The sequence below is a fragment of the Cyprinus carpio genome, unplaced genomic scaffold (genome assembly GCF_018340385.1).
Source record: "Cyprinus carpio isolate SPL01 unplaced genomic scaffold, ASM1834038v1 S000006744, whole genome shotgun sequence".
Lineage (NCBI taxonomy): Eukaryota > Metazoa > Chordata > Actinopteri > Cypriniformes > Cyprinidae > Cyprinus > Cyprinus carpio.
In genome coordinates, this window is record NW_024879343.1 from 93,842 (window position 1) to 115,259 (window position 21,418).

Genomic DNA, 21,418 nt, shown 5'->3' on the forward strand with positions numbered 1-21,418 from the left:
GTTAGACCCTATTATTTCCACCATTATTGATGAGGACCAAACAGGCTTCATTCCCGGACGGCAATCATTTTCTAATGTGAGAAGACTATTTAATGTGATATTTTCCCCCCATTCAACGATACATCCAGAAGTTATTCTGAGCCTTGACGCTGAAAAGGCGTTTGACAGAATCGAATGGACCTATCTTTTCGCATTTTTAGAAAAATTCGGCATGGGGCCTACTTTCTGTAGGTGGATCAAAGTTTTATATTCAACACCTATGGCGGCAGTCAGGACAAATGGTCTGATCTCGGAATACTTTCCGCTCTACAGAGGAACAAGGCAGGGTTGCTGCCTGTCGCCCTTCCTGTTTGACATTGCGATCGAACCACTGGCAATTGCTATCAGATTTGATGGGAGGATTAAGAGTATATCCAGGGGTGAAATAAAACATAAAACTTTGCTTTATGCCAATGATCTCCTTTTACAGATATCAGACCCAATTGAGAGTATGCCCCATCTTCTCTATTGGCTACAAAAGTTTAGTAACATATCGGGATATAAAGTTAATTTGTCAAAATCTTTATTGTTTCCATTAAATAATCTGGCAAAACAGATCACTTATGAAAATTTGCCTTTTAAAATTGAAAATGACAAATTTACTTATTTGGGAATAGAAATAGGCTGGCTCAATTAAGGCTATTTTCCAGTATAACTACAGGTCTATTTTAGATCGTACCAAAACTGATCTGGATAGGTGGTCAAAAACTCCACTCTCCCTGGCAGGACGGATAAATGCAGTGAAGATGACTGTACTGCCCAGGTTTCTTTATTTATTTCAAATGATTCCCATTTTTCTCCCCAAATCCTATTTTGCTCAGTTGGACCGCTGTATCTCTTTGTTCACATGGAACAAAAAACCTGCACGTATGAAGAAAGAAAGCCTGGAGAGAGCTAAATCTGATGGGGGTTTGGGTTTACCTAATTTCTTGTTCTATTATTGGGCGGCCAATATTGTTAAGCTGACATACTGGATAACCATGTTCGCAGATAAGGAGGGTCCAGTCTGGACTGATATGGAACTGAAATCTACACTCCCAGTTTCTCCGATTTCGATCTTAACTGCCCCTCTCCCACTAAATATTAAATTAACTGAGCTGAACTCAAATTTGGTGGTTCAGAATTCGATTAAGATCTGGGGTCAATTCAGAAAACATTTTAATTTGATAAATACATGTAGCTTCTGTCCAATAATGTTTAATCATCTTTTTGTACCATCTCAAATAGACCATTCATTTGCAGCTTGGCACAGAAGTGGCTTGGTCTTCTTTCGAGATCTCTTCACTGAGGATGGCTTTGTTTCATTTAAATCTTTATGTGAAAACCATAATTTACCTAAGTCTCACCACTTTAGATACCTTCAGGCTCGGAGTTTTGCCTCTAAATTTTTCTCAGGGTACCCATCTCCACCCTCTAAAGACCTACTGTATTTGGTTCTTAATGTGAGTCAACCTACTAAAAGAGCAATATCAAAGATTTATGCATTAGTTCTTGATAGCTGCCCTCATACATGGGACAAAATCAGGGCAGCGTGGGAAGGAGAGTTTGGAGAAATGATACCGGAAGACATCTGGAAAAATACCATACAGCGCATACACACATCATCTCTCTGTATTAGACATGGCTTGATTCAATTTAAGGTTGTCCACAGGTTGCATTACTCAAACGACAGATTGTCTAAATTATACCCTAATGTTGAACCGAACTGTCCTAGATGTCACTATTCTCCTGTTTCTTTGGGGCACATGTTTTGGTCATGTCCATCTTTGTATGATTTTTGGTCATCAATTTTTCAATCACTGTCAGTTATATCTGGCGAAACACTGCAACCTGACCCCTTGATAGCTATCTTCGGTGTAGCACGTGATGAGCTAAAGCTCTCCCACCTCCATAAAAATGCAATAGCTTATGCTTCGTTGCATGCCCGCCGTCTGATATTGTTGAACTGGAAAGCGAAAAACCCTCCTTCTTACGTCCATTGGATTAGAGAGGTGATGTTGGGATTAGCTCTGGAAAAGATTAGGTATAAGTAGGAGGGAAAACAAAGGCCAAATTCCCTTAATTATCCATCACAATGAGAAAAAACAAAGAATATATTTCTGATGTGCAGCAAAAGATAATTGATCTTCACAAATTAGAAAGTGACTTTAAAAAAATGAGCTAGAGCAGTGATAATTACCATTTCCACCATCGGGACAATAATTAAGAATTTTCAATCAACAGAAAATGTTACAAATCTGCCTGGAAGAGGATGTGTGTCTATATCGCCCTAATGCACAGTGAGGAGGAGAATTTGAGTGGCTAAAGACTCTCTAAGGACCACAGCTGGAGAATTGCAGAAAATTGTTCAGTCTCAGGGTCAGAAAACCTTAAAAAGAAAAAAAAAAAGAAAAAAACACACACATATACCACTTTGTTTGGGAGGGTTTCACGGGAAAAAAATCAAGAAAATAAAATGCTCTCATCCAAAAACAATCCCTGGCATATTCTGTTGTCAGACACAACTGGAACTTCAAATGGGACTGGCTTCTATGGTCAGATGTAACAAAAAATTATTTTTTAGCAGCAAAGATACACTGGTATCTTTGATTATATCAAATACCAACAGATAAAAAATCTAAAAGTGACTGACTCTGTTAGAAATCTTACAATGGGCCATTTTTGGATCTTCCAACTGGACAATAATTCAAAAACAAACCTTAAAACAACACAAAAATGGGTCACTGGTAGAGGTGGGCAGATCGATACTAATATCGATAATATCGATACCAACGTTGGTATCGGTATTGATCGATACCAACGTGAAAATATCGATACTTAAGTTTCAGTTTCTCTCGTTTTGCGACCTGGCCGTGTTTGTCAAAATGCTGCTGCTGTCACAGAGCAGAGCAAGCTCTCAAGAGTGCTGCTCGTGCTCGACACTGCTCTGTCTCCTCCCCCTCTCCTGTGTTGTACCGTCACGTGACTCACCACTAGCGCTACCACCAGCAGTCAGGCGCGCGCGCCGCTCAGCAGCGCATTTCTAACAGCAGTCAGTCAGAGGCGGAGAATGGCAGCAGAGAGAAAGAGGAGCGTTTTATGGCTGTATTTTCAGGCCGAAAATGAGACAAAAGAAGTGCACTAAAGAGGAGAACATTTTTTTGTTAACATGTTACTTGAAAAGAGAATTTGTTTTTACATTTTTTATATTTGTGAAGTAATCATTTTGTAACTTTGTTTATTTAAATAAAACAGAAGTAACCAAAAGTTGTTTCTGAACAAAAGCTTTTGTAGTACTGATTAATAACCCAAAATGCAAATCACAAAAACAAATTAAAAGTCATGAAAATTCATTTAGATTTAGGTTGAAGACGCATCCACCTTAATAATTAAAAAGTATCGGTATTGGTATTGGTATCGGCGATACTGGCCCTGTATTTACTTGGTATCGGATCGATACCAAATCTAGCGGTATTGCACACCTCTAGTCACTGGGCACAAAACCAAGCTTCTGCTATGGCCATTCCAGTTCCCTGACCTGAACCTTGTAGAAAATGAGTGGGGTGAACTGAAGAGGAGAAGTACAGTTAAGAGGCTGTGAATCTGAAGGGTCTGGAGAGATTCTGGATGAAGAAATGGTCTCTGATCTCTTGTCAGTTGTTCTCTAACCTCATCAGGCATTATAGGAGAAGACTCTATAGGAGAAGAGCTGTTATTTTGCCAAATGGAAGTTTCAAAAAGCATTGAATAAAAGGGTACCGTTAATTGTGTCCAATGTGTATTAGAGAAAAACATTTATGTCTTAATGATATTTCCCCCCATTTTAAATTCTTATTCTTCAATGAAAGGTTAGATTTATGTGAATTTTTAAAATAAAAGATCGAAATGATTAACAATGCAGATTTATTTTCACAGCCTTCTTTGATCACATTTACCATGGGTACCAACAATTCTGACCGTGTGTGTTTGTGTAAATATATACTGTAAGATAAGAATTATGCTGTCCTACTAACAAAAGACATTATACTACTATATACAATTATTAATAGTTTTTAAGTTAAAATTATAGTTTATTATCCATTTGATTTGTTGTCTCATAAATTATTAACAATATAAATTAGAACAGAAATCAAAAAAATAATAATAATAATAATTAATTATAATAAAAACAAAGCTTGAGCATTTGAACATTTAAGGATTGGGAAGTTGTGGCCTAATGGTTAGAGAGTTTAACTCCTAACCCTAAGGTTGTGGGTTTGAGTCTCAGGCCGGCAATACCATGACTGAGGTGACCGAACCCCCGACTGCTCTCCAGGCACCGCAGCATAAATGGGTGCCCACTGCTCCAGGTGTGTGTTCACTGCTGTGTGTGTGTGCACTTTGGATGGGTTAAATGCAGATCACAAATTCTGAGTATGGGTCACCACACTTGGCTGTATGTCATTTCGCTTTCACATTTGATTTAATTGAAAGAGCATTTTTTATACTCCAACATTTCACAACAAACCACATTCATAGAACATAAAAAAAGCTTTTTTCCTTTTAAATAGCAAAAGCATGACATGCTAGCTGTACCTGCTCCAAATAAATACAATTAATTAAAAATACAAAAATCAAACTAAAAAAAAAAAAAAAAAAAAAAAAAAAAAAAAAAAAAAAATCAATCCAAAGAAAATAAATTGAATACATGTTATGCAGGCACACATTTAACAATAATTCTCAAAAATAACATTAAAACTAAAATAAATCAAAACTCCATAAACATGAGGTTAATCCTGAGGTGCCTTTTGTCCAGACACTCGTATTAAAAAAAAAAAAAAAAAACCTTCCTTATCTTTCCTTGAATTGGAAACGAAACATGAAAGGCTCTTTGGCCAGTTGTCTATCATTAATTTCTGCCTGATCAAGTTGAAGAAGGGCCTTTTCCTGGTGTTCCTTGTTTAATTTCAGATACCATGGCTCTTCCACCAAACCTCTGAATGCATGACAGTTTTTTCAGTTTTCATTAACTTTTGACTTAGCTCTCTTCTTACGCCATGATTAACTTTTTAACGTGTCTTCCGCCATTATTAGTTTACATGAACTCCGCCCACTTCCAGCATCAGACTGTTAGGCTGGTGCTGTTGTCCTCACACTGCTATGATGCATGGTTCTACAGTTCTGCAGTTGGTTAGTATTGCTGCAAGCTTTTCCAATCATTTAGTTCAGTAAGCTTTCGCCTCTCCTAAACTTAATGCCCAAATCCAAATCCAACCATGCAATGTCGTAAAATGCAGTCAACTATAGGACATGCTTTATTTTTAAAAATAGTTTTTAAAAGTGCATTAACCATGTAAGAGACTGTTCTCTGGGTCCATTCTGTGTGTGCGCTCCAAGACGGAGCTAACACAAACAAGCAAAGTACATGTGGAGTTTCAAGTATGCGCATAAATGGTCAGATATACACAATAATATGCCAAAATGTCTGTCTTGGTGAACATTTACATAAATACAGTCAGTTACAGTGGTGGAAATCTTTATTTGATCCCCTGCTGATTTTGTAAGTTTGCCCACTTACAAAGAAATTAAGGGTCTGTAATTTTTATGGTAGGTTTATTTTAACGGATAGAGACAGAATATGAACCAAAAAATCCAGAAAAAGACACATTATATAAAGGTTAGAAGTTCAGTGAGTGAAATAAATATTTGATCCCCAAGCAAAATATGACTTAGTACTTGGTGCAGAAACCCTCGTTGGCAAGCACAGAGGTAAGTTTTTTTTTTTTTTTTTTTTGGTCACCAGGTTTGCAAACATTTTGGATTTTGATCCACTCTTCTTTACAGATTATCTCTAAATCCTTAAGGTTTCTTGGCTGTCATTTGGCAAGTCTTATGGTGCGTTCACGCGAATAGAGCGTCTGGCGCGAGTGATTTCAATGTTAAGTCAATGCAAAGACGCGAATAGACAACCTGCGGCGCGTTTCGCGCGAATGACGCTGCGCGAATTGAGCGTTTCGGGCGTTTGACGCGCGAAACGCGCTAGTTGAAAAATCTGAACTTTGCCGAAATTTCGCGCCGCGTTAACCAATCAGGAGCTTGCTCTAGTAGTGACGTGATTACGACGTAGCGAGCGGAGGGAAAATCCGAAACAACAATGGAGGACAAAGTCATCATCGCTGTATGTGGATACCCGGAGCTATATGATACTTCTTCATACTTCTACAGAAACAGGAATAAAAAGGATCTTGCTTGGAAGAAAGTGAATTATATTTTATCTTGAACCACTAAAGAGACATCAGAGCCAGCGGCAAATGTCAGAAGGACTAGCCGAGTTGAGACTGCTCTAGGCAGATACATGATCACTGAGCTCCCGCTGATCGCATGGAGCTCGTCTCCGAAATCGGCGAAACACATTTTTTAATGGACGCTGTTTTTATAAATAAACCGCATATTTGAGTTTAAAACAACTACATTCTCGCCTGAAATACTTTTAAAACTAACTTTCATGACACGATAACAGTAATATTTTGAAAACTATCCAAATAAAAATGGTGGTTGAAATCTTCTTCATTGGATTTTTACGGCAGTTGGCATCCATAGTGTTGCATTACTGCCATCTGTTGTCTCACTCAAGCTTACTCAATTTTTATTTTTTTTTTTTTTTATTTTATTTAAACTCTTCTTTCCAGTCCAGTTCTCCTTAGAAAATTAAACAAATATCTCCGTCCTTGGTCATTATTTCCATATGTTACTATATTTTTAACATTATATTCTAAATATACCTATTTCCCGTAGCTGATTCTTGAACTCTAGCCTTTCTAGAATATATTTCTTACATGATATAAAGATGTGATTAACTGTTTCCTCCTCCTGACATTCATCACATAATCCTGTTGGGTGTTTTCCTATAATAAGAAGAGTTTTGTTTAACTTGCAATGTCCAATCCTCAGTCTGTTTATTATGACTTGTTCCTTCCTATTCCCCCCTTTCTTACTTTCCATACCTATCCTATTTTGTATCATGTACAGATGTCTCCCTTTGATTTCATTATCCCACTGCTGCTGCCATTTTTCCATTATCTTTTTCCACACTAAACTCTTCCCTTCTGTTTTTGATAATTTAATTTTGACATCAATATTTCCTTTTTTTGTTGCCTCCTTTTGCCAGTCTGTCTACTCTCTCATTTCCCTGTATGCCCACATGAGCTGGTACCCATAAATATGTAATGTTTTTCCCATGCCTACTTATTCTTGAGTTTGTAAATAAAATCTCATAAAGTAATTCCTGATGGTTCCTAGTCACACCAGACTTTATACTCATGAGGGCAGAAACAGAATCACTACATATTACAATGTTGTCCCATCCGGATTGTTCAGTCCATTCTAATGCTAGTAATATTGCATACAACTCGACTGTGTACACACTTAAGCTGTCAGATGTTCTTTTGTTTATTCCCACATTATGACTAGGAATATATACAGCAGATCCTGTTGTCTCTGATTGTAAATCCTTTGATCCATCTGTAAAAATGTGAATACTATCTTTGTACATATTGTCCATATATCTATAATATTCACTAACTATATCTGTACTCCTACTGCATCCTTTTATTATTAACAGCTCTATGTCCACCTTTGTATTTTCCATTGTCCAGATTGGCTTGTTAGTCCACACCACAGTACTAGAAAATTCTTTTTCATATACACCCATTTCTTTTGCTATTACATCTCCTGTCCAACCAAAACTTTCCTTTTTCCTCCTCTCCTTCTCCCAACAATTCTGTAGTACCTTTTTTGGTGGTTGAAATCACAATGCAGCGTGAACTCAACTGGCAGAAGCCCCTCCCATGACGCGAATTCGCGTCTGTTGTGAAGTTAATTTCACGCGCGAATGAAGCGAATTTCACGCGCGAATGATCTCAAAATGTTCAAGCGGCAAACTAGGCGCGGTAGACGCGAATTTGACGCTCTATTCGCGTTTGGTGTGAACACAGCATTAAGTTTCAGCTCCCTTTTTTTTATACAGTTTCCATTTTAAAAAACTATAGGTTGATTAATCGCTATCAGCCAGTGTGGTCCAACCTAACTGTTGGTATCAGTAAAATCCACTATCGGTTGACCTCTAGTATACATATACAGTAGTTGCCACACTATGGATACTTCTTGTTAGGGACTAATATTGCTTCAGAAAATTCCTGACTAGAATGAGCTCCACTTATGTACACTCACATATGGGGGTTAAAGCAGCATCTCTGTAGCTGACTTTTCAGCCAATTTTCAGCTCAAAAACCTCATTTACATAATCGCTGATCAAGAGCAGAGAATCAGTGGGCATGGCCATGTCTCCTGGTGGTGAAGTGTTAATGGCTCCAGCAATTCAACTCCCCGCTGAGTTAATACACTGTTCAACTGGAGATACACTAACATTTTGTTAAAAAAAATATTGGAGGCAGTTGTTGGGATGGGACTCAATGCTATTTTTTTTTTCTTAAACTTATTAAATTGCTAAAACATAAAAGCAGAATAATCTGTTTGTTGAATTTTATTCATGCCATCACTAAAGCTGCACGGAAACGGGTAACTTTATTCCATAAACTGTTGTAAGGCACTGAATTGGGATGTCATTTATGTTACAACAGTAACATATCCTCTGTTCTTAAATCAATGAGTGTGACAGCCTCACTGACTGAGGGGAGCAAAATCACCAACAACATGACACCCTCATCCAGATTTTGTCATTTAGTGTGACTTTATTTGCCAGTGAAGTGGCATGATGGTATACAGACTTCAGAGACTATCACTCCAGAAAAAAGCTTCCCATCGCTTCAGCAAATAACACAGCTACTGACTCATTACCTTCAGGGAATGTCTTCCTTGTCTTGACTAGTTTTGGACATGTTCCATGTGTATTATTGTATTAACATTACTCTGTATGCTTTTTTTTCTCTTGTGAATAATGTATAAGCAGTCTCATGTCATTAATGGTTGCGCAGACACATCTATTGCTGAACACATGGGATAGTGAACCCTCTACTGGTTGACCCAGTCTTCATATATTGTCTCAGACTTATTCTTTCAAGAGACTGAAAGTTCAAAATTGTACAATAACATTTTCTTGTCAATGGCAACAGATAATTTGACTAATTTATGAATGAAAATAAAACTATGAAACTTAAAACACACCTTTTTAGCCAAAGAGCAGTCTGTATATTCCAGCTGTCAATGAATGATTTAAAACTGGTCGCTGTCTATGGATAGAGAAAAGATTTGTTTTATAATTCATGGTAAGAGAGGTCCACAGCCTCTCTGTAGCATTAGAAAATGTTGTACGTAATACACTGTTTGCTTGGCCTTTTCAAAAATAGCAAACAAACCTCAATCTCCCAGATGCGAACATTGGAGATGAGGTCCCAGGACACTTCTCCCCTTTCATTCACACCACTGACTCCATACCCCGCTGCATTATGGATGGCATCCGCTATAAATGGAAAAAAAGTGCATTTACTATACAACACTATCAATCTTAGATAATGTGAAAGGACACCTACACTATTACATTTTGATGACTTTTACAATCGTTCATTATTAATAAAACATTTCTTTCAACCAACACATAGCCACATCACACGACACTGTTCAACATGATTGCAGTTTGTTGAATTTCATTTGTGTAATCCCTGAAGTTGCACAGAATTACACTTTTTAAAGCAAATGTGCATCCTAAACATTTAAAGTAGTTCCATAAATGATATTCCAATTCAGTCTGCTACAACAGTTTACATATATGCAGTGCTTATTTTGTTATTTCTAACATGACCAGGAATCTGAGAAAAAAATTGAATGTAGTCTTTAGTGTCACCTATCCTTTGTACTTAAATAGGAGCATTTGACAGGCTGACCATTGGGCAAAATCAGCAACAGCAGTTGTTTAGTGCAGTGTTTTTTTATGTCTTTCTTGTCTGACACACTCTGTTCAGTTCATGAAGCTCTCTCCTAACAAACTGATGATCTGAATCAGTTAGTATAGTGACAATGTGTATGGACATAAGGACATCCACACTAATACATTTCCACGACTTTGATTATTCTGTGGCATTCATTATTAAACTTGTATGTAAGATATATATATATATATATATATATATATATATATATATATATATATATATATATATATATATATATATATATATATTTAAAATAACAGATTTATATGATTATCCTTTTATTATATTGTACCAATGAATGTCTCCACCAAGACCTATTATGCAGAAACTGACGTTATCATGATGACTTTCTTGGAAGTCAGTTGCATTATACACAATCACTTGCACAGAACAATATCTAGCTGAAATAGATCACAGCAAACTAGAAAAGCTTATATTAACTAAAGCAATTTCCATGACATTTAAAAGATAAGGAGTATTTTAAATGGTAAAATTACTTTATCTTATCCAAGTTTAATATGTGTAAACAGTCTGTGGCACACTAAGAACATTGCTTTAATTGTTAGAACTTCTCAATTAGTGCAACAGTTAGGGGTGTGCAGCGGAGCCAGTATTTGTATCTGTATCTGTAACAATCACAAAATTATTCATATCTTTATCTGTATTCGGATAAAACCGGACGTAGGCAGGGCTTGAGCCGGAAATTCGTACAGTTACCTGAGAAGACTGTCATGTCTATGGTTTAACAGCCTATTTTTTCCCCATAGTTATCATTGAACAAATATGCCATGTTTAACTTAAATAATTATTTTTTATGATTATAACATTTATTTAAATATCTTCTAACAGTCGGAGCCAATACCCTCGTATAGGCAGAACTTCGAGATGCGGTTGTCCTTCAGGTGACGAGAGTCGAGTCCCAGCTTGGGGACCTTTTGTGATCAAATAAATAAATATTTAAATATTTTCTAATTAAAACAGTAAGGGTTCTTACGTACTTTGGAAATATGGAAATTGATTTAAATAATTTACAGGAAATGCATGGAAAAAGGCAACTGCAACACTGCTATTTTATTTGTCCTTATTTTATTCATAGAGTTTTCACTTACTTTAACATTTACTTCACACACTTTTTATTGTGTAGAAATTTTAGAGGTTTTATTTTAGAGGAACACTGTTACTGCAGTAAAGATAGTTTGCAGTTTGATATTTATATATATTTATTTTGCCTACACAGTGCGCTGTCATAGACATGCAAATAATACCAAATGTCGTTATCCATGATTTGTGAATTAAGATGATGCTGTCCCCCAGGCCGATATAATTTTTTTTTGTTTTGTTTTTTTCATAGCGACTCTTAATTTTATAATGCCCATAGCTCTGAAAATTGAACACTTATGCCTGGAACAGACCAAGCCGATGCCGACGAACTAGTGGCAATGAAAGCAGACTGCAGGGTCGGCTCACGTCGGCAGCGTCTGGGTCCAGATTTGCCCTGACACACCAAGCCAATTCTCGACACCCGACGGCCAACTAGCACGTCCGTTCTGCGCCTGCATAGGAAATACCTTTCCGTACCAGCAGGTGGCAGTAGTCTTGGCAGTAGTTACTCAAAGCCAGAAACTGGAAGAAGCTACAGGGATACAAAACATATACAAAGAAAAAGCATATCAGTGTCTCGCTATCCACAGATGGATTTGTGGTATTTCGGTCTTCACTTGCCTCGTTCCAGACAGCTATATCTTTTTTAAATAATCACGAATGATAATCACGAGAATTAATCACGAGAAATGCAAACAAATGAGAAAAGCAAGTATGTCCCCGTTGACTTCGTTGTTTACTTGCTTCGTCACTTCCGTTTTTTTTTTCTTCTAGAGCACTGGTTCGCTGGCTGAACAGCCAATCAGAATGATCAGATGGCCCGACTGACTGACAAGCCCTGACGCCGATTCAACATGTCGAGTCGGCCATTACAAAGCCGACGAGGACCAATTTCAGCCGACGGTGTGGAACACACTGAGAAGATTTAGTCGGCCGACGCACGAAAACTGCCCGACGGCCGACCGTCGGCTTGGTGTGTTCCAGGCTTTAGAAGACTGAAACCAGTGTCATCTTCAACAGCTTGATTTGTGAATTTTTTTTTTACAGCGAAATTCTTGTCCGTAAAAGTTTGCTAGTAAGGAATGTGAAAGATAGGCATTCTTCTTGTTTAACATCTATTACCAATAAGCAAGCAGACTGCTTGAATACAAAATCATTGTTTTAGGTCGAGCTCGATTTGTGAAAACATACCCAAGTAGGGGAACTCTACGGAAGCCACATCCTGCGTATAGGAGGTATCATGTGGAAGTGTTCCTGTGGCTCAGTGGTAGAGCATTGTGTCAGCAGCGCGAAAGGTTGTGGGTTCAATTCCCAGGGAACACACATGTATACTGATAAAATTAAAAAAAAAAATATATAGCCTGAATGCACTATAAGTCGCTTTGGATAAAAGCGTCTGATAAATGTAAAAGGCCTAAGGTCAGCCCTTGTGCTGGGCTAGGTACCCATGTGTAATGATTCCCCCTTTGGGTGGTCCCACATATGTATTCTTCCATGGTATGGCATGATGGTGTATTTTAGTGCTACATATGGAAGTCCCTGCGGTAGACTCAGCCGACCTGGGCTGAGATCACTACGCAACAGAGACGGCAGAGAATTCTCTGCCAGGGAACCATGGAAGAATACACCATCATGCCGTACCATGGAAGAATACACATGTGGGACCACCCGAAGGTGGACTCACTACACGGGGCACCTAGCCCAGCGCAAGGGCTGACCTAAGGCATACACACGAGTGCTGGACCTGGCATCTGGTGCTCCACCACGCCTGACCGCCGAGGGTGCAGGAGGAACTTCAACAGGGTTCACCAAAAGGGAAACTGAATGGCACAGGAAGCGTGGCTGACACCGAGCGGGTCCGGTGTTACTGACCATCTGAGATGAGTACACGAGAGGACACGGGCTCTACACAGAGATTATATAATCTTGCAAGCTTGTTAGGTGTTGCCCAGCCGGCAGCTCTACAGATGTCTGATATTGAGGCGCCTCGTGCCAATGCCCAAAATGATGCCACTCCTCTCGTAGAGTGTGCTCTCACTCCAAAGGGGCACGGTAAATGTTGGGCCTGGTATGCTAAGACTATAGCCTCCACTATCAAGTGGGCAAGTCTTTGTTTGGAGACAGCCTTTCCCATCTGCTGTCCTCCAAAGCAGACAAAGAGCTGGTCTGAGGTCCTGAAGCTGCGTATGGTCCCAACCAAAAATGCCTGCAGGTCCCCGACCTTCTTGACCATGCCAAAAAGTGAGGAGCACTGTCTTAAGTGACAGAAACTTAAGCTCTACTGAATGCAGAGGTTCCAAGGGCTCCTCCTTCAAGGCCATCAGGACAGAGGGGAGATTCCAAGAGGGTACCAGGTGGGGGCTCAGTAGATTAAGCCTCCTTGCACCCCTAAGGAACCTGATGAGCAAGTTGTGCTTCCTAACAGACTTGTCATCTACTGCATCGTGATGTGGGCGATAGCGGCAACATACACTTTGAGGGTGGAGGGAGACAGCCTTCGCTCTAGCCCTTCTTGCAGAAAGGAGAGCACGACCACGATCAGGCATCTATGGGGGTCTTCCTGCCGGGAAGAACACCAATCGATGAACAGGTTCCACTTCAGCGTGTAGGCGTGCCTTGTAGAGGGCGCTCTAGCTGAAGTGATGGTGTTTACTACCACTGGAGGTAGAACCAAATCTGATTGGGCCAGTATGGTGCTATTAAGAGGACCTGCTCCTCATCCTCCCTGACCTTGCACAGCGTCAGTCCAAGAAGGCTCATTGGGGGAACACATACTTGCATAGGCCAGCTGTGCACCAGCACATCCCTGCAAAGGGTCCCCTCATAGAACAGCTGGCAGTGGGACATGTCTGGAGAGGCAAACAGGTCTACCTGAGCATCCCCGAAGTGCCTCTAGATCAGATGGACTGTCTCGGGGTGGAGTCGCAATTCTCCCGGAAGGGCGGGCTGACGTGAGAGCTCGTCGGCTGCACGATTGATCTCACCTGGGATGTGAAAGGTGTGAAGCCAAAGGAGGAGATGGCGGGCGAGTTGCGACATGCGAAGGGAGCATAGACCGCCCTGGTGGTTGATGTACACAATGGTCACAGTATTGTCCATCCAGACCAGTATGTGCTTTTCATGTAGCAGCAATTTAAAGTGGCGCAGAGCAAGCCATGCTGCTAGCAACTCGAGGCAATTGATGTGCCACCGCAGAAGAGGCCCTGTCCAGGTGCTCAATGCTGCATGCCCATTGCACATGGCCCCCCATCCTATGGCATTGGCATCTGTTGAGACAACAACATGCCTGGACACTTGCACTAGGGGGAACTCCTGCCCGTAGAAAACCAAGGTCCGACCACAGGCTGAAGGTCTTGCAGCAGGACAGGGTAACTAAGACCCAGTGGGTGCCACGTTGCCATGCCCATCTTGAGACTCGGCCGTGAAGCCAATGCTGAAGCAGTCTCATATGAAGCAATCCGAGCAGCATGACAGCGGCAGCAGTTGCCATTTGCCCCAGGAGCCTCTGAAACTGTTTCAGTGGAACCGCCCTCCTGCACTGAAATGACTTCATGCAGTCCAGCATCGACTGAGCATGCTCCACTGAGAGGCGTGCTGTTAGATTGACTGAGTCAAACTCCATACCGAGAAAAGAGATCCTCTGCACAGGGGAAGAGTTTGCTCTTTTCCCAGTTGACCTGAAGCCCTAACTGGCTGAGGTGGCTGAGTACCACGTCCCCATATTCGCACAACTATGCTCGAGACTGGGCCAGTAGGATCCAGTCTTCGAAGGAGTTGAAAATGCGAATGCCTCTTTCCCTCAATGGGACGAGGGTTGCCTCCACGACCTTGGTGAAGACACAAGGCGACAGGGATTGCCTGTCGAACGTAAAGTGGAGAATTGAGACATGAAAGTATGTGTCATTCCGGTCGGTCGTTGCAAACCAATCATAAGGACTAACACATTGGAAAATGTGTTCCTGCGTTAACATCTTGAATGGGAGCTTATGGAGAGCCCAGTTCAAGACACGCATGTCCAGATTGGCCGCAACCCACTGGTTTACTGGGGTAGAAAGAAGTACGGTCTGTAAAACAGTGTCTTCAACATCATCTGGATGGGCTGGCTGTATCGCGTCCTTCACCAGTTGGACTACAATATCTGCCCTCAGGCCAATAACTCTAGCCTGGGGGGATGCTGGGCGAATTGAATCACATAGCCAAGTCTGATGGTGAAAATGAGCCAGCGAGGCAGCCTGAGAGGCACTAGTTAAGCCTCCAGAGACTGCAAACAGGGTCAAAGGGACCACAGAAGTACCAGCAGTGAGGCAGCATGGTGGAGCACAGGGATCCCACCCGGAGGGCACAGCACCCCGGAGGGGGGAGTCTGAGTGTGCGGTGCAACACTTACCTGGCTCCACAGTTGGGTAGGGCCTCATGAGAAGGCATAGCATCCTCAAACCGGGCCCTGCTGACCGCTGGTGAAAAAAGAGAGGTGGATGAGAGTGGCAAGGCCTATCATCGCACACTGCCACCCATGTCCTCTTGCGACTAGAGATAGAGATAGAGGAAAATTGCTACTTACTGCACTGGCCATAAAGCCTGTTGTCGAACAGAAATTTAACTTAAAAGGTTTTCTACCCAGCCCTCCTCCGGGGGAAAAGCAGCTCCATCCATCTCTGAGTCACCCATCTCAGGAGTTGTTTTGCCTACTGTTTGGAGGATTTAACAGTAGCTGAGATAGGTGTCGTTTTCTCCCTGGGGCTCAATATCAAATATCACGCAATGAGGCTGAGGGGCACCCCTTAATGGCTGGTAGCACATTGGGGCATGCTCTTGATAGCCTTAGCCTGCTTTTGAACTGCGGAGAACTGCAGGGCACATTCCTCAACAGTGTTGCCAAAACACATAGGTGGGTCCGCCAAACTGGAAACCAGTCCCAAACACCCTGGACCCCACTTGTGAAGAGGTTTCAGACTGGTAGCCATTTTTTGGAGAGGCTCTGGAAAGGCAGCCATTTTGAGAAGAGGCTCTGAACTAATGGCCATGATGGGAAAAGGCACCTCTGACTGCCTCCTGCTGTGGGCTAGAAAGTCCACAAACTCCTCAAAGGACAGATGCTCCATACTGAACCTCCTCCAGGTGCTGATGGGCTCATCAAGGGCATAGGAAAACAGGTCCTTGAGAGCTGCATTGTTGTAGTTCAGCCCCTCCGCAGCACTCCTGAACTCAATGGCAAATTCCCTTATGTCAGACCCCCGTTGACGTAGGGAACTTAGTGTTGCTACCTGCAGCATGCATTGGTAGAGGGGGCTGCAGGTAGTGGAGGCTGGTAGCTGGATAGAGCCCATTTTCCACTGAGTCCTCATTTGGCTGATTCGTTCTGTCAGGGAACTGGAAGGAGATGAAGCAAGGACTCAAATGCAGGATGAAATGGGCATTTATTAATGGATAAAACAAAACAAACAAAAACTAAGAAAAAAAGGGGTAAAAACAGGCAGGCAGGCCAAGACAGGGTACAGCTCAGTAAGGCGAGGCAAGGCAAGAGGAACATAAGACACATATGACAATACTCTGAAATACTCTGAGATTTGAACATTAAACAACAGACCAGAATAGGACTGCAGAAACAAGAAAAATAAATAGGGAGACAAATGAGGAGGGTAACGAGGGATTTTGGCCAGTTAACCCTTCCCTGATTCATTAACATCACTATTGTGATTTGTGAAAACTTTCACATTGTGGTTTTGGTCAGTTAACACTTCCCTGGGTCAGTAACATCACTATTTTGATTTGCGAAAACTTTCACAGTGCTGTTTTGGCCAGTTAATCCTCCCCTGATTCATTAATGTCACTATTCTGATTTGTGAAAACTTTCACAGTGCAGTTTTGGCCAGTTAACCCTTTCTTAAGTCAGTAACATCACTATTCTGATCTGTGAAAAATTTCACAGTGCATTTATGGTCAGGTATGCTCGATTGCTGATGGAGAATCGCTGAGCGCTAAGGTTCCATGGCGTCCCAGAAGAGTATGTAAAGTGGGTCCAACTATTGTATCAGAACACCTCAAGCATGGTCAGATGTCCAGCCAGGATGTCGCCACCCTTCAACATCACTGTTGTCATCCACCAAGGATTGGCCCTCTCGCCCCTGCTGTTCATCTTCTGTATAGACACAGTGAAGGACGACCTCCAAAGACCACACCCCTGGACGCTTCTCTACGCTGACGACATCGCCCTCGCTGACACAATGCGCATAGACCTCGAGGAGCAAGCACAACAATGGTACGGCCAGCTCAGTGAAAATGGGTTCAAAATCAACATTGCCAAAATGTTTTGAAATGTTCAATAATGCCTTGAATGTGGCCCCCAAACCAATGGCAACAAAAACTAAAGCACCGTGTGCACTGATGGCCAAGAGTTGAAGAAGACAGCCCAGTTCAAATATCTCGGGTCCCTGGTTACATCAGATGGTGACACCATCCCCGACGCACAGGCATGAACCAGTGTGGCATGGCTCAAGTTCTAGTTGCCCTCTATGGCGCTGAATGCTGGCCCACGACCAAGAAACATTAGTTGGCCCTCCACGCGATGGAAATGAAGATGCTCTGGTGGATGCTTGGGCTGACCCTCCATAACCACGCAATGAATGAGGTTGTCAGGTGATGACCCCGAGTAGCCGCAATAACAGAGAAGATGAGGGAAGCCCGCCTGAAATGGTACGGCCACACCATGCACAGTGACGAGGACTCCGTGGCAAGAACAGCTCTCCATTTAGATCCTGGAGGCCACCGGCCATGAGGAAGACCCAAGAAGTGGTGGATAGACTACGTCACGGAGGATATGAGAGCGTAATAAAACGAGCCAAATGGAGGAGACAGAGCCGAGCTGTGGCCCTTTGTGAACTTTCACAGTGCAATTTTGGCAAGTTAACCCTTCCCCGAGTTAATAACATTACTATTCTGATTTGTGAAAACTTTCAAAGTGCAGTTTTGTTCATTTAACACTTTCATAGGTCAATAACATCATTATTCTGATTTGTGAAAACTTTCACAGTGCCATTTTGGTCAGTTAACCCATCCCTGATTCATTAAAATCACTAATTTGATCTGTGAAAACAGAAAACAGTGGCATCACTATTCTTATTTGTGAAAACAATTCTTATCTGTGAAAGTTTTCACAAATCAGTATAGTGATGTTAGAAAGGTGCAACAACCTAAATGTAGCGTATGAGCAGTTCATTCATTCATTGGTTCTGAATTAATGAATCATGGCTCGTTGAATCTAAAACAATGCACATTCCTTGGCTAAAACCCAAAGCTTTTAGCCCCTGAACTCATGCAGGTAAATCAAACTCTCTGCAAGTTGAATGGCCGGCCTGGTGCCAGCATGGCTGGGTTTAAATTCCTTACCAGATCGTAAAACTTTATTACCTCAACTGGGAGAAACAGAAAAAGCCCAGCTCGCTAGGAATTCTTGTAAGGAAAAAGGAAAGTAAATATATTCTAAATGTATTGACTGTATTTCCTTTTTGTGCTTAGATGTCTTCCATATCAAATTGGAGTATCTACAATTTTATTGTGTTAATCAAACTTTAAATGTGTGTAATTCTGCATATGAATGTAACTTTATGTTTCTCCTACCTTTACCTGTCATTTTTGGTATCTGTTTAACCGTCTTGCTTTGACCGAACCACTCATACATAGGAAATTACAGTAAAATGTATTATTCTGGAATTACCATCGTGCTGGAATATAATTGCTGAATTCTGACAACACCATAACTCACTCGAGTGGGTGTCTCCCCAGAGACAAAAGAACTTTTTCCCGCTTCAGATCGTGGACGTTCATTGCTTGTTCGCGCAAACAGAGGCGTGAACCCAGTCGCTCCATAAGAGACTGATACAGAACTTTCTCGTTGCACTTTTGTTTCGGCACTTCGTCGAGAGAACGTCTGTCGCGATGGCTCCTTAGGGAGCTTTCATCTCCGTTTTTCTTTTCTTTTCTTTTCTTTACTAAGTTTTATTCTTATATTCGCCTATCCCTACACGAGGGAGACGAACTCTGAATTATTTCTTTGGTAACTCCACGTTCGTTGAACCTTTGAAACTTCGCGCGAGTCTGCTCGCCCCGGAAGACACGAGAGAACACGCCCAGCTCTAAAAGAACGACGCACGCTCCTTTTAGCAGGCACAAAGATACCCACATGCAAGTATTATTTTCTATAGAGATTTAAACGCTGCTTAAGGTTGTCTATTCCCTTTTCAAAGGTGATCTGATTCCTTGTTGTCTTTCAAAAAGGTTACTGTATGCGATTTTGCCATACTGCGCGATCATTCTGCATGATTCTGCCTATCTCTCTCTCACCTTCTCTCGCTCACCCTTTCACTCACTCACTCACACACTCACTCTCTCTCTCTCTCCCATTTTGTTATTCGTTTTGTATTGTATTTGTTTTTACTGTTTGTATTGTTATACGCATATTTACTCTGTGTGAATCGTAGTTTGATGTATTATTAGTTCAATTATTAAAAGCCAATATATTCATGATTGCTTCTGTCTAAAATGCTCACATTAAGAAGTCAATGAAATGTTTGATCTTAGCTACAAAGCTTATTTGTTACTTTTAAGTAACCTAAATTTTATAAGGACGGAGAATGGTTTCATGGCCAGAAACTATTTTTCCTGGAATTATAAGAAGTGATAACTTTATTGAAGTTGATAAGTTAATCTTACGGCCGTTTGCTGGACAAACCACTGTTTGATTTGCATTAATTCCCAGTAAAAGATATCACGTTAATTGATATGAAGAATGGAATATTGACATATTAATGAGTAAATTACAGTGCCTTGTAATGAGTTATTGATATATACAATTGACCTATTTTTCATCTTCAATAATTTTAATGTAACTGTTACGCGAGATATATATATTAATCATATTCCTGATTAATTATTAAAATTCCCTATATATCATTTGAGCTAACGTTAACGTACTACCCAGTGCGGCTACATAAACTTTATTGTGAAAGATTACACAAATCACAATAGTCTATTACAGCTGTGTATAAGCTGATTTATGTAATCGCTTGGAAAACATTATTCACTGGAAAAGCACCATATAAAATTATTATACAAGAAAAAGGGGGCAGAGCAAAATTAAACACTTACACGTGATAAAATGGTATTGTTAGAGTTTTCACAATTCGAGCTCAAACCTAAAACAATGATTTTGTATTCCAAAAGTCTGCTTGTTTATTGGTATTAGACATTAAACATGAAGAATGCCTATCTTTCACATTTCTTACTAGCGGACTTGCCAAGGGGTTTACGGACAAGGACTTCGCTATGAAAAAAAAATCACAAATCAAGCTGGTGAAGATGACACCAGTTTCAGTCTTCTAAGTGTCCAACTTTTGGAGCTATAGGCATTATAAAATTAAGAGTAGATATGAAAAAAAAAACCTGGGTGCTTCTCAATATCCCTCCTTGTTTCTCTGTCCTCCACCTTATGACCCAGAAACCGATTGAGCTCAGCCATCTTGTAGGACATCTCAATTCTCTAACTGCACAGTGAACAGGCGAGGATCGAGCAGTGAGGAGTCTTCCAGAGGAGCTATGAGCAAGGATACACAGGTGTATCCTTTGCGGAAGTGTTTTTTTGTATGTGTTACAACATGTGATATGACATCTGTTTGTAATAAATCATGCTTATATGTCATCAGCTGTGAAATTACTCAATATTTACAACATCCGTGAATGATCGGCAGCTGTGATATGACATCCGTTTTGTAATATATCATGTCATTAGGGATTAACTTTATGACAAGTGTTATAAAATCTGTTTGTTATGATACCCGTTTGCAATATATCTACCTGACCTCCAGTTAAAATAAGAGAACGGTTACGCTGTCCATTAATGTGCACAGATGCGTTATGGCATCTGTTTGCGATATATCATGAAATAAGATAGTGGTTATGTCGTCTGTTACGGTCACCTGTTTGTAATACAGATGCCGGTCTCCGGTATGCGATGCGACATCTGTTTAAATTGGACTGAAGAGGTCCGCATGTGCTCTTATCCATTGACACGCTAGCACAGAGGTAATGGTCATCCTACACGGATGTGAGAAAAAGATATTGGTGTAAGGACAATTTGAAAAATAAGTAAAAGAATATCAACGATATGTTTACAAAATGTACATAAGTTGGAAAGTTAAATTCTGCTTTGAGCTCTTCTCACTAACAGATGTGAAATGTAAGTCCGAGGTGGTCATGCTGATACACACACGCACACGCACACAAACACACACACACACACCTTGTTTTTTTGTTTTCTGGGGATGCTCCATAGGTGTGATGATTTTGTACAGTACAAACTGTATACCTAATCAACTTGT

General features: G+C 40.8%; 1 protein-coding gene across 5 annotated transcripts in view; it reads right to left on the reverse strand.

Moving 5' to 3' along the window:
- The window catches only part of mboat1 (membrane bound O-acyltransferase domain containing 1), a 175,976-nt gene that overhangs the window by 32,901 nt on the left and 121,657 nt on the right, over positions 1-21,418 (reverse strand). For all 5 annotated transcript variants that reach the window (XM_042755704.1, XM_042755703.1, XM_042755702.1 and 2 more), the window contains 2 exons: positions 9,372-9,475; positions 9,181-9,245 (listed from right to left, as the gene is read on the reverse strand). In XM_042755704.1, the coding sequence (XP_042611638.1) occupies positions 9,181-9,245; positions 9,372-9,475 (169 nt within the window). The remainder of the gene's footprint in view (positions 1-9,180; positions 9,246-9,371; positions 9,476-21,418) is intronic.